The sequence below is a fragment of the Haliaeetus albicilla genome, chromosome 9 (genome assembly GCF_947461875.1).
Source record: "Haliaeetus albicilla chromosome 9, bHalAlb1.1, whole genome shotgun sequence".
Classification (NCBI taxonomy): domain Eukaryota; kingdom Metazoa; phylum Chordata; class Aves; order Accipitriformes; family Accipitridae; genus Haliaeetus; species Haliaeetus albicilla.
Window position 1 is genome coordinate 26,384,014 of NC_091491.1, and position 11,502 is coordinate 26,395,515.

General features: G+C 40.2%; 1 protein-coding gene and 1 long non-coding RNA gene across 3 annotated transcripts in view; one reads left to right on the plus strand and one right to left on the minus strand.

The window, feature by feature from the left end:
* The window catches only part of LOC138686856 (uncharacterized), a 23,845-nt gene extending 17,238 nt beyond the window's left edge, over positions 1–6,607 (minus strand). Inside the window, exon 1 of the long non-coding RNA XR_011326178.1 lies at positions 6,539–6,607. This is a non-coding gene — a long non-coding RNA (uncharacterized lncRNA). The remainder of the gene's footprint in view (positions 1–6,538) is intronic.
* RNF7 (ring finger protein 7) lies at positions 4,346–11,192 on the plus strand. 2 transcript variants are annotated; one of them, XM_069792216.1, is made up of 3 exons: positions 4,346–4,594; positions 7,948–7,995; positions 9,486–11,192. In XM_069792216.1, the coding sequence occupies exons 1-3, from the start codon at positions 4,424–4,426 to the stop codon at positions 9,540–9,542; spliced, it is 276 nt and encodes a 91-aa protein (XP_069648317.1). In that variant the 5' UTR covers positions 4,346–4,423; the 3' UTR covers positions 9,543–11,192. The 2 variants fall into 2 exon arrangements, with proteins under 2 accessions (XP_069648317.1, XP_069648316.1); XM_069792215.1 differs by having other exon boundaries at positions 4,368–4,601.
* The last annotated feature ends 310 nt before the right edge of the window (positions 11,193–11,502 follow it).

Genomic DNA, 11,502 nt, shown 5'->3' on the forward strand with positions numbered 1-11,502 from the left:
CCAAATTATTGATATCAGTGTATTTATATTTGAATTTGCAGGCATACAGCAAATGTGTGACATTTTGACAGGACCTAAACAGAATTATAATCTGTGTCGCAGTTTGCTCTTAGGAGCTCTTAAAATTGAAGAGAATTGCATCCAGTTGCCATCTAATCCCTGCTAAGAAAAATTAGAGATGACAAGGCAAATATTGTAAATTTAAAAAAAGACTGACTACAACTGGCTTTTTTTTTACTTCTATTTTAGAGGCAGTTGACATTTTACATAGCAGAAATTAAATGTGCTTGAATTTTAGAATTTTTTAATTTTAGGAACAGATGTATTAAAAATTTAAACATCCATGCAAAAGGTATAAAAATGCAATGTATTATCAAAGGAAAACTAGGTATACATTTTATTTTCAAGTTTTACAAAAAGCAGTTTTAATTTTAAACTTTTCTGGATTACGCCTAGTCCCAGTTATTAAGATTAAGAAATGCCATGATGGTTTAAAAAGAGAAAAAAGAATATGATGAGTTACAAAGAACTGAATTATCAAAGTTAATGACAAATCTATGACTTAGAAAATAGTTACTTCAACTTTGTATCATTGATCTTTTCAAATTTTCTGTGATAGCTGTTGGGAACCTATTGAGAGAGGTCTATTGATAAGATACAACCACAGTAAAGAAAAACAGAAGCAATTTTGCATCTAAATATTTTCATTGTAGTTTAATTAAAACATTTCTTTCTGATTGGGAAATAGAGTAATCGTGGGGGTTTTTAGCATATATGCTATAGTCCATGTTATGATCACACGCTGCCATATTAGCGTAATGATAGTAGTAGCTTGAGCATCACACCAGCTACGTATGTTGGGTCCTCTGGCCAAACCAGAGACTTAGTGACATCAAGACAGCAGTTGTTCCTTCCATGGCTGACTTCTGCGAGTTTGGGAATTGGACAGTGTAGATTGAGAGAAGTGTGAATCAGCTGAGGTAAGAGCAAAAGATCTTATTCACATGTTGTTTAATAGTGTTTTCAAGGTAATGATAGGTCCTTCTGAATTGATAGTTGATTAATGTAGAAACAGAAGATCTTTTAGGATCAATATAATTGAAGTGATTGAACTATTTTTATTTTGTACTTTATTACAAAAGGCCAGATTTTTGTGGCCAAGATGCACAACATGGAAGCCACTGCTGAAGTGTATGGTTTACTCTGTTAGTAGGCTTGGGAAACATGTCAAGAGTTGGAATTCCAGGAGGATTTGGCCATCCTCTTCCCTTAGTGAAGGAAGTCCAGTCCATTCAGGTGAAGCTGTAATTCACAGCTGGAGAAACTTGCACTACAACTGCTCATAATGCTCCTATGCAGAGAACATGATTCATGAGGGATGTCCGTTTGGCACCTGCTAGGTGTCCTTCTTAAACATTAAAAAAATGTTTTAAAAATACATAAATGCAATCAAATCTTGCACAAAGTCTTCCTTGGCTTTAAAAACATGTGATCATGTATGAAAAGTTATTTCTATTCATGCTTTGTATTACTCTACAGAACTTGCAAAGCTGTATGGATGTACCGTGTACTCCTTTTCTACGCTAGCAATAATTCATTCTGAGATTGTACATGGTCCATAGAGCTACTTGGAGCTGCTTTCCTTCTCAGCAGCTTGAACTTTGTTGTTGTCATCTGCTACACCAGGCAAGCAGAAAATAAGTTTGTTTATAGCATCAAACCACTGTGAGTTTTAACATTGATTATATTCAGTGTAAGTGAAGGTAGGAACCATTTCAATTTAAAGTATTAAGAGTTCTACAAATAAAGATTCTCAAGTTTCTGAATGTGAAGAAAATCTGGGCTTAATTAGGGATCATGACATTCAAGTTATCCAAAGTAGCTTTTTTCTCAAATGAATTTTAAAATTCACGTTAATTTTGTACATATTACTTCATTGTTGTTACCATCTAAGAGCTGAATTACACAGAGATAAATGATAGTTATTTCTGTTACAAGGAAAACTACATTTCTGGATGGAATGGTATTTTGAATGGTAAAAGGGGATTAAGAAATGCAGTTTCTGTCTCTGCCCTTCCTTTCCTTTATGTTTTTGACTCTGTACTCCTTATTTATACCATATTCTTCCACATCATTATTCCTGTGCCTTTATAATCATATGTAACCCTGCTGGGACAATCAGCAGCAAATGTTATTGAAGTTAGCAAAACGAAGAAGTTAGTATTTTGAAACCTCAACTCGGCAGCATTTCTGATGAGCACAGATACTATTTTTTTAAAGCAGTAGAGAGTGAAAAACAATTTCTCAAGTTAGTAAGGAGTAATCCAGCCTAGTTTTTAAAGCTTGGCACCACAATCTGTTGTAGATCCAGAACTGGACCGGTACTAGTACAGAACGCTGAAGATAAGTATTCTGCATGTTATGACTTTTCTAATAGTGGGTTAGGGAATAGAGAATCAACTGATTTTTCTACAGTACAAGTGGGAACTGACTCACATTTAAGATCTTCCCTCAACCACCAAAATAAGTGTGATTGGAGTCATTTGACTTTGCAAACTGATGCTCGGAGTTCAGCCCAACCACCAAAACCAATGTGCACATACTGAGATTTCTGCAGTGTGGTCAGAGACTTGATAAATTGCAATGAACTAATCGGAAATTAAGGGGTGGGGAGAGACTTTTGCTGTTAACTTTTTTGCTTTGTGGATGAGCTAAGGTGAACCAGTGTGGTCCATGCACATCTCTAATGTTTTGTTGTTGATCCTTCCTGTTCAAGGTTTATGATGGGGTATGTTACTGGTTTAGAGTATACCTCCATAGAAATGTCCTAGACTACATACAAAAATAGGTGCTGCGTATATATTTAAAGATGCCAAGAAGATGCTTTGTTGGGCACAGTCATGGACTCTGAATGTAAGTCGATCTATTTGGCAATGTGATATGAGAACTTCTGTGCAGATGAAGTACTGGCAAGTCTTGATAAAAGGAAAAGAAAGGTGGACTGTTTCTAACTTTAGCTCTTACAACTTCCATTAATTTGTTTGTCCTAGCTTTTAACAGAATGTTATATCTTTCAAGTTTAATTTGTACATGAATATAAACATTCTTTAACAAACTTATCTTAAAGTAGGCTTAAAGAGACAGGGCACTATTTTGGAAAAATCAATTTTGTATACTTTTATTTGGGTAAAGATTAGAAAAGAAATGCAAGTTTCTATTATCTTTTAAAATAATGATGTATATTCTTTAGCTTTGTTTCTATCCACATTTTGAAGCTCTACTTTTTAAGATGTATGTAGTTGTATATGTAAATATTTTATTTTTGAATGTAATCAGCCACTTTAAAATCTCCTTTTAGCTTTTTAGTTCCCTAGCGCTTCACAACTCTTACCTATTTTCTGGTGATTTTTTTTTTTTGTCCCCTCACAAATTCAGGATGACAAATTAGCAAGTAAATTCAGACTGTCCGACTCTGACATTACAAAGTAGCCATATTTAGTTGACAATTTCCATGAAGGATTCCTGCTGTCTAACAGGACCTAGCTTTCAGTCACTAGAGACTGTAGACTTTGAGAACTTTTGAACGCAAGATAGCGATGGTGTTTCCACAAGAGGAGTTTTCATAGTGCGTATATAATGAAATATAGGAACAATGAAAAACAGAAATAATACAGATATTGAATGTTGAGGAATGTTACAATTTCAAGTCAGTATATGTCAATATAATGCTGTGGGTTGATGGGGCTGGGAGAGTATTTGGCGGTTTCGGGATCAGTTCAGGCTGGTGCAGTAAGACTACCCAGCCTGGTCTGACTGGATCACCCCCTGTTCAGAAAACCGTTCACACTCGTGTCACGAAAACGGGGCCATGTTACTTTGCGAGGCGAGGGCAGGGGAGCAGGGGCTGGCTCCCCAGCCTGCCTCCCTCCTCTCTGCCCTGTGAACGAGTATCACTTCGCCGAACGATGAGGCACAAAATACAGAACCGGAGGAGGCCGCGGCTGGGCGGCTACCGCCCTTTTCCTTGGTGCGCCCTCCCCAGAGGTGTCCCGTGGGACTGTGGGTCCCACCCCGCAGCACACTGACGAAACCGCGCCCCGGGAGGACTGATCGCCGCCTTTAACGGAATTTCCTTCAGCTTCCTTGTGGCTGAGCGCGGCTGGCCGGCTCCGGCAGGCCACCGCGGCCCCCTGTCCCTCACCGTGCCCGGTGAGGCCTATTGCAGCGCCCGCGCCGCCTGCCCCCGCCGGGCGCCGCCGGCAGCGCGGCCTTCGCGCAGGACCAGGCCGGCGGGCGGGCCCGCCCCTCCCGCCTGGGCCGGGCTGGGCTGGGGGAGCGGGCCGCGCCTGCTGCGGGGGGGAGAGGGGGGGCGCTGCAGCCCCGCGCTGCCGCCCGCCAGGCGCCGCGTCCCCGCCCCTCCGCCATGGCCGATCTGGAGGACGGGGACGAGCCGGGCGCCCCCCACTCGCACCCGGGCTCTGCGGGCTCCAAGGCGGGCGCCCCCGACAAGATGTTCTCGCTGAAGAAGTGGAACGCGGTGGCCATGTGGAGCTGGGACGTGGAGTGCGACACCTGCGCCATTTGCCGGGTGCAGGTCATGGGTAAGCGCCGGCCGGCAGGCCCCGGCCGCCATGGCCGCCGCCCCCGCGGCGGCGCAGGGGGCGCCGGCGCTTCAGCGGCGGGCCAGCCCGCGGTCCGGAGGGGTGCCCTGCCGCCGCGCCCTCTTCCCCTCGCTCGGCGGGCGGAGGAGGGAGACGCGGTTTCCGGCAGAAGGGGGGTGGGGGCTGCCCCCGCCGCGCCTCCTCTTCCTCCCCGCGTCTTTTCCCGAAGAAGAGGAGGGCCCTGCGGCCCTCGGTGTCCCTGGGCCGGAGCGCTCGGGGGTGCCACACGGGAGCGCGGGCCCGTGCGGTCACCTCAGGCTGCACGCAGCTGTCGGGGGAGCCGCCTCCCCCGGCCCCGCCGGGCCCCGCTGCCCTGGCCGGCCTCGGGCAGCCCTCCCTGCGCCGCCCCTCCTGCCGGGGGAGGCCGGAGCGCCCGCTGGGCTTCTGCCCGGCGCCTGTCAGCACGGGGAGCGGCGCTCGTCAGGCGGGCTGAGCTTGTGCCGGCGCCCGGAGGCGGGCTGCTGTTTCACCATCCCCGTCCTTTGCCAAGGCGCCTGCTTCGTGGAGTCTGTTGGCGGACCCGGCAAGCGCCGAGTTACGGCCGAGCTGACCAAAGTGCTAGATGTGTGCTGCTGCCGTTGGGGGTTTTGGGGTTGTTTTAAGCAGCAGTTGTGGATGTAGATGTAAGTTCGGTTTCCAAATCTGTTAATCCGGAGTCTCTGACGCTTCTACCCAAGCCTCCTAATCACCAGTGCATTTTAACCCACGTGAAGGTACTGAAAAATCTATTGAAAAGTGAGGGATTAGTTTACCTGGTTTTGAAATCTGGAGAATCTCTTTGAAAGCAGCCTCATCGTTGACTGAGATCACTGTTTTCTGACATCTTTTACAAATATGATATTTATCTTGGATCTTTGAAAATTCTTTGAATTTTTCCTCTACCGCATATCTGTATCTGATTTTTACTATTGTGCTGAGTCATCCTGTGCATAACTGTCCTCTCAGTTGGGCTTGGTACAGTCTGGTAGGACAAATGACCCAACATTAGCTCCAGAGCACCTTGCTTTTTGTAGGTCTGGGAACTATGATACTTGCAAATACAGTCAGGTTTTGGCTTAACAGAAATGGGACAAAATATGCAATGCTGTCATTTCTCATATGTGTTTTTACTGGGAACGTTCTGCGGAACAGAAAAGGCAGAAAGCTGTACTAGAAGAAAAAAGATGCAGCCCAGACTGAAGTGGTGGGATATTTACTTTTTGCATAAACATGACAAAGATTGTCTGTTCTTATATGGTGAACAGAGACCACTCTGGAAATACAAAATTTGGCTTCATCTCCCACGTGAACCATAATTTTAAGAACGTATTTCTATGTTCTAGCTAGCCTGTTACAGGGCACTATAAAAAAGTCTTAAACGAACAAAATTTTACCCAGAACTTTTATAAAAGTTTAAAAAGAAAAAGAGTTAATTTATAATTTTTCGTAAGTACACCAAGGGGGTATTTTTCATCTGAAACTGGCAGAAAAATCTGGTAACCATTTTTTGAGAACAAACCACATTGTTAGAACGTGAAACTTGATCATTACTGACTTCAGTTTAGCAATTTCATGTTGACCCTGCCAGACCCGGTCTGGCTCCTGTAGAGCCACTGCGTCTGCAGTAACCTTAGGTTGGAGGCAGTGCCAGACTTAAGTTGGCACTTGCTGAAAGTTAGTTTGTTTGATTTTTGCAAGGGAGGGAAGTGTTAGCTGGCTTAATTTTCTGCTGGTTTAACTCCTTGAATCAACATGGTCTTCAAGAATCACAGAAGCACAGGGGAAAGAAACAAAAATGCAGGTGTTAGGTGGGAAGTGCAGGATTGCAGTACTTATATTTGCTTAACCTTTCAGACTGACACCCTTAGGGTTATGATGCAGGAGTGGGGACAGCTTACCTTGGTATGGTTGCAGTGATTTCTGTCCTCAGCGTGGTCTGCTGCTTCTCTGTCTGCAACTGCAAATCTAGGGCTAGGATAGGAAAGCTGCTTTTATAGCGACTACTAGTCTGCCACAGCTTATTGCCCTGCATATTGAAGTGACCCCAGATCAGTTTGCGTCGAGGTACCATGATACAAGTTGAAGCAGTTTGGCTGAATCTTCCCTGCAGCTTGGCCCTTAATTTATTTTTCCACGGCATTTATAGGAACAGAGAACAGGAAACTTTATTTGCTGCCTTACTTTTATCTCAATGAGGAAAGGGTAACTGTTTCAGAGTTTCTGTCCTCTTTGTTCTTTATTACCTGAGAAAATGATGAATGTCTGGGCAGATGAATCTAAAATAGAAGTACCGGCCATATCTGGTAGAGAAAGGAAAAATACTCAAATCTAAATTCCTGTAGCACATTATGTTTCTGTCTTGTAGGAAAATACGGTCCAGCTAGTGACATGTAGGCCAGGTCCAACCTGCGGGACACTTTTGTTTAAACTATTACCTTTTCTTTGGAGGAGATGAAGATGTGTTTGCTCCCATAATAGTTGAACACTTTCTGTTGTGTGTGGTACGTGCACATATGTGTATGGCAGCCCATGCCAGGGCAAAGCAGAAACAAAGGCATTTTTCCACTGTATGTGTGTGGCACAGTACAAAGCCTGGAAGTTGTCACTTTTGCATCTTACTGAATCCTGAACCTGCCATCTGGTCCTGTAGCCACAGATTGGAGTGCATAAGTATGATAGATATTATTAATTAGATATTATTCCATGTTTATCTATTAATTTATATTATCAATTTGACCAATATGTTTGCATGTGTATGTGACTCTTGTGAAAATTACATGCAGGTACTTGTTAAGGAAAACTACTATATAAAAAGTAGTAGGAGGTGGGGTTTGTGGTGAGAGATGTACAGCCTAAAAAAAAACCCCAAATTGTGAATGATTTCCTTAAAAGGAGATGCTGACATCTGAAAAACAAAGTCCTGTAATTAGGGTTTGGCTTTGTGCTTGCTCTGGCCTTAATATGCCTGAGTGCCTTGGCACAAATCTGCTGGTTGTTATATCTACAAAATGGAGAAGGCTTTTTTTCAGCAGAAGTTATGAAAATACCAAAGCAATGGAAAATAAACAAAACTTGTTGGACAGTTTATAGTCCTTCTGATCTCCTTCAGATCTATATTTTATTGTCATGTGCACTCTTTTAAAATTAGGGGGGGCGTTATTTAATGTTAAAGGGCTGAACTAGACATCAAAACTTGGGATTTTTACCTTTGTAAATGGGTTTTAGAGTTTATATTTTCCTCTGACAAACCTATTCTTAAGATGGAATCCTGAGAATCAAATTGAGTTTTGTTCTTGTTTACTTTTAGATGCCTGTCTTAGATGTCAAGCTGAAAACAAACAAGAAGATTGTGTTGGTATGTAGTGATTTCATTCGCTTGTTTTTCAATTGAAGCTTCTCTCAGTAGGGTGCATTTTAAAGTTTGAAGGGAATACTGATTTTATTAACGCTCAAAAGTAAACTGGTGTTTCGTTCTGTATTGTGTCATCTTTTTACATTAGTAATATTTTATGTTTTATTTTTAAGCAGTAATAAAAATAGTTTTCACTTCAGACATGCCGTAGAACAAAACCGCTTCAAGTTTGCAGTCAACACATACGCAACTGAGAGGTTTAAGTTTCTCTCACCCTGAGCATAATTGAGGAGATGATAATGTACACTTTTGAAGTGGGTAGGAAAAGGCTACTTTTTTCTCTTCGGAGGTGCATGCCAGAAGACACAATGGTAATACCAATAAAAATCCTCTGTTCTGAAATAAATGTGTGTCTGGATTAGAAAGCAGTATTTTTCCCAGTCTTAATTCAGACATAGTGGAGGCAATTGCTTGTTTGTTCACTTTTCATTTGAAAAAGTGGAATCACTTGAGTTTGCTATAATGCTGTTTAAGCCTAAACATGCTTTCAGTTACATACCAATATATGCAAAAGCAAATCTTAACTTAATTCTGATATATTTAAATCAGAAATAGTAAAAATTGTCTCAAAGAGTTTGCTTTAAACCTTTAAGTTAACTTTTAAAGCAGTGGTGAACCTTTCCATGCCCTTGTTCTTTCTGTTTTGAAGTATATATTCTCAAACTTAATCCACTGTTGTTTTTGATGATTGTTTTAACGAGAACGGGAATTTCATGTTCCAGATATCTTAATTGGCTTGCTAAGCATCCTATTTCAGATAGTCAGAAAAAAAAAAAGCATAATTTACAACACTTCTTTGATTGGTACCCTTGTATTCCAGTAAGGAAAATGTGAACTAATAAGGGGAAAAAGCAAAGTAACTAATACTATTCAGGAGGAGATGTACAATAGATAACCCTTTTTGTTATGCTGTAACAGTTGTAGCCTGTGAATAATTTCTGGTCTAAGATCCCATTTCAAGGCTATATGCTGTGTCAAATGTGCCTCCTTGATATCATACAGTTTAAGTTTAAACACTGCATTTCATATGAGAATTTGGTGATAAGCTCTTGCGTGATAGTCAGTCAGTAGTGCATTGGCTATATTTTGGTACTGGGGAAGGTAAAGAACTTGGATAGTTGCGCTGATTTCCTGGACAGAACTGATAAATGTGTTCATACATTCACAAAACAGTGTCACTTGATGCAAGAAGGTGAGAATCTATGCATTTCTTTTTTTGTAGTTGGTAATAAGTAGAAGAATTGATGACAGAGAACTGACTATCATCAGAATGACCATAATAATCCAATCTCAGTGGATAAATCAGCGATGACCTGTTTTGTCTCTAAAGCTTGCAGTGGTTATAAACATCTAAGAATGATAGTTTGGACCTTGCTGCAGGTGTTGATTGGACAGCTGAGTGTGACTGGAACATGTTCTTTCTTCTCTTTCAGTGGTTTGGGGAGAATGCAATCATTCCTTCCACAATTGCTGCATGTCCTTGTGGGTGAAACAGAATAATCGCTGTCCCCTCTGCCAGCAGGACTGGGTAGTTCAGAGAATAGGCAAATAAAAACACTGGAAGTTTTTTGTTGTTGTTGTTGAACTTGCTGAAATAGTGTATATCTTATGCCATATGCTCATACAAAAGAATGGAACATGTCAATCGTGGCATGATTTATTTAGTTTATCTGCTACAAGGTCAGTGTGGTTTTGTTGTATGCTCTTTGCTGTATGAGGAGGCAGTGGTCAGTCTTACTCCAGATATTTCCACAACTGAAAAAAGAGAGAGACTACCTTAACAAATATATATGTTACGATTTGAGTGTTAACTGTATGAGAGCATGGAAATGTGGTGGTGCAGACTGTACCCGAAATGTAGTTTATTTAATGTTTTTGCATAGATAAATGAATTAATTTGAAAGGGTGACCTTACCTGTAAGTCTGATATGCTGCGTATTTACTGTCAGGATAAAGTAGTTGTTTTTTAAGTAATATTGTATACAAAAACACCGTTGGTGAGTTTTTTTAGAAAGTATTCTGGTTTTTGATCTAAAATGAATAGTGTGTAAAGCATTTGCTATGTGCTTTTTCCATCACACTATACTGAACATTTCTAATGTAGGTTTTCTTTATGACTTTAGAAAATTTTGGTTTGTTGTATCTCTAAGTGTGTTGCTGTGTTATGTTCTACACATGATTTCTACAACCATAGTATTAAAATTTAACCACATTAATAATTATTCTATTTATATTTCTGTTAAAGATCATGGAGACATGTATTTTTAATCCAGAGACTTTGGTACAAAGACACATATTTTGTATCAGTTAACTAGGGACATAAACAATCTCACTGGTTAGCTGACTGATATAGAAAGCAAACTAAACTGATAATTTAAATATCCTAAGGAAAGCAGGTATTAATCGAATGTAGAGAAAAATGTTAAATTGTGGTTTCATCAAAATTCAGTTAACAGAGATTTCTTTGTCATAATTGTATTGGTTACAGTGTTTTAGAAGTGGGAGAAAGCATTGTTTCATTTTTGTGAAAATCCTCAATATATCATCTTTTTTATATGAATTGTGATTTTTTTTTTCTTATATATATTTAAGTGCTTGCCTCTGGCTTTGTCTTTTCCCTGAATATCCAAAGTAGTTACTATTAATCTGAACATATGCTGTGGGGTTTTTTTTAGTATATGCAATAGAGAGGTTGAATTACTGCTTAAGTCTGTAACAAATTCAGACTTAATAAAATGGTTAATAAACCTGGGCAAAATTGAAGTAATATTATATGCATATCATTGTTTACTTCAAAATTATGATCTTAATTGTTTAAGATAATGCATTTTTCAGCAGATGTATTTGTGTCTAGTTCTGTTTAAGTATTTTTAAAGAGGTTTATCTTCACTGTATAAAGTAGTTCCAATGGCAATCTTTGTGTCATCAAGCATACATGCAGAGTTTACTGTGTTTTTGTTTAATACTTGTAATCTTGTTTTTAAAATGTTTTAAATTTTTTAAATACAGCTTTTGTCTCATTGCATACTGAGATCAAAAAAATCCTCTGTGTCACTGTTACAGTGTATCACATCAGTTGTTATTATCCCAGATGATGTCTGTCTTAAAATTGAAAACAAATATAAAATAAGTTAACAGTAGTAATGAAGTGCCTATAGCATTTATGTTGTTGTGGAGTATTTCTGTTTGTGTAAAAGGATTCTTCCTAAAATAATTGCAAAAGAAAATCTGGTTGGATGTAGAAATAATTTTTAGCTGTCAAAGTTAAATGATATTTTAGCTACCACCTAGTTTCTCTGCCAGAACTTGATCCCGGGCTCCATCCTCAAACTTTTATTACATCCATCTAGTCCCATCAGAGGACTTCTTTCTTCATTTTGTTTTGGTTTATAGGTGAATATGGAAAGTACCAAAGTAATTTTCACCCTGCTTTCAGTTCACGTCACGTGC

Coding starts and splice junctions, on each gene's coding strand:
- RNF7 (XM_069792215.1), top strand. CDS start 4,424: ATGGCCGATCTGGAGGACGGGGACGAGCCGGGCGCCCCCCACTCGCAC. Junction 4,602..7,947: donor TTGCCGGGTGCAGGTCATGG/GTAAGCGCCGGC, acceptor GTTTACTTTTAG/ATGCCTGTCTTAGATGTCAA. Junction 7,996..9,485: donor CAAACAAGAAGATTGTGTTG/GTATGTAGTGAT, acceptor CTTCTCTTTCAG/TGGTTTGGGGAGAATGCAAT.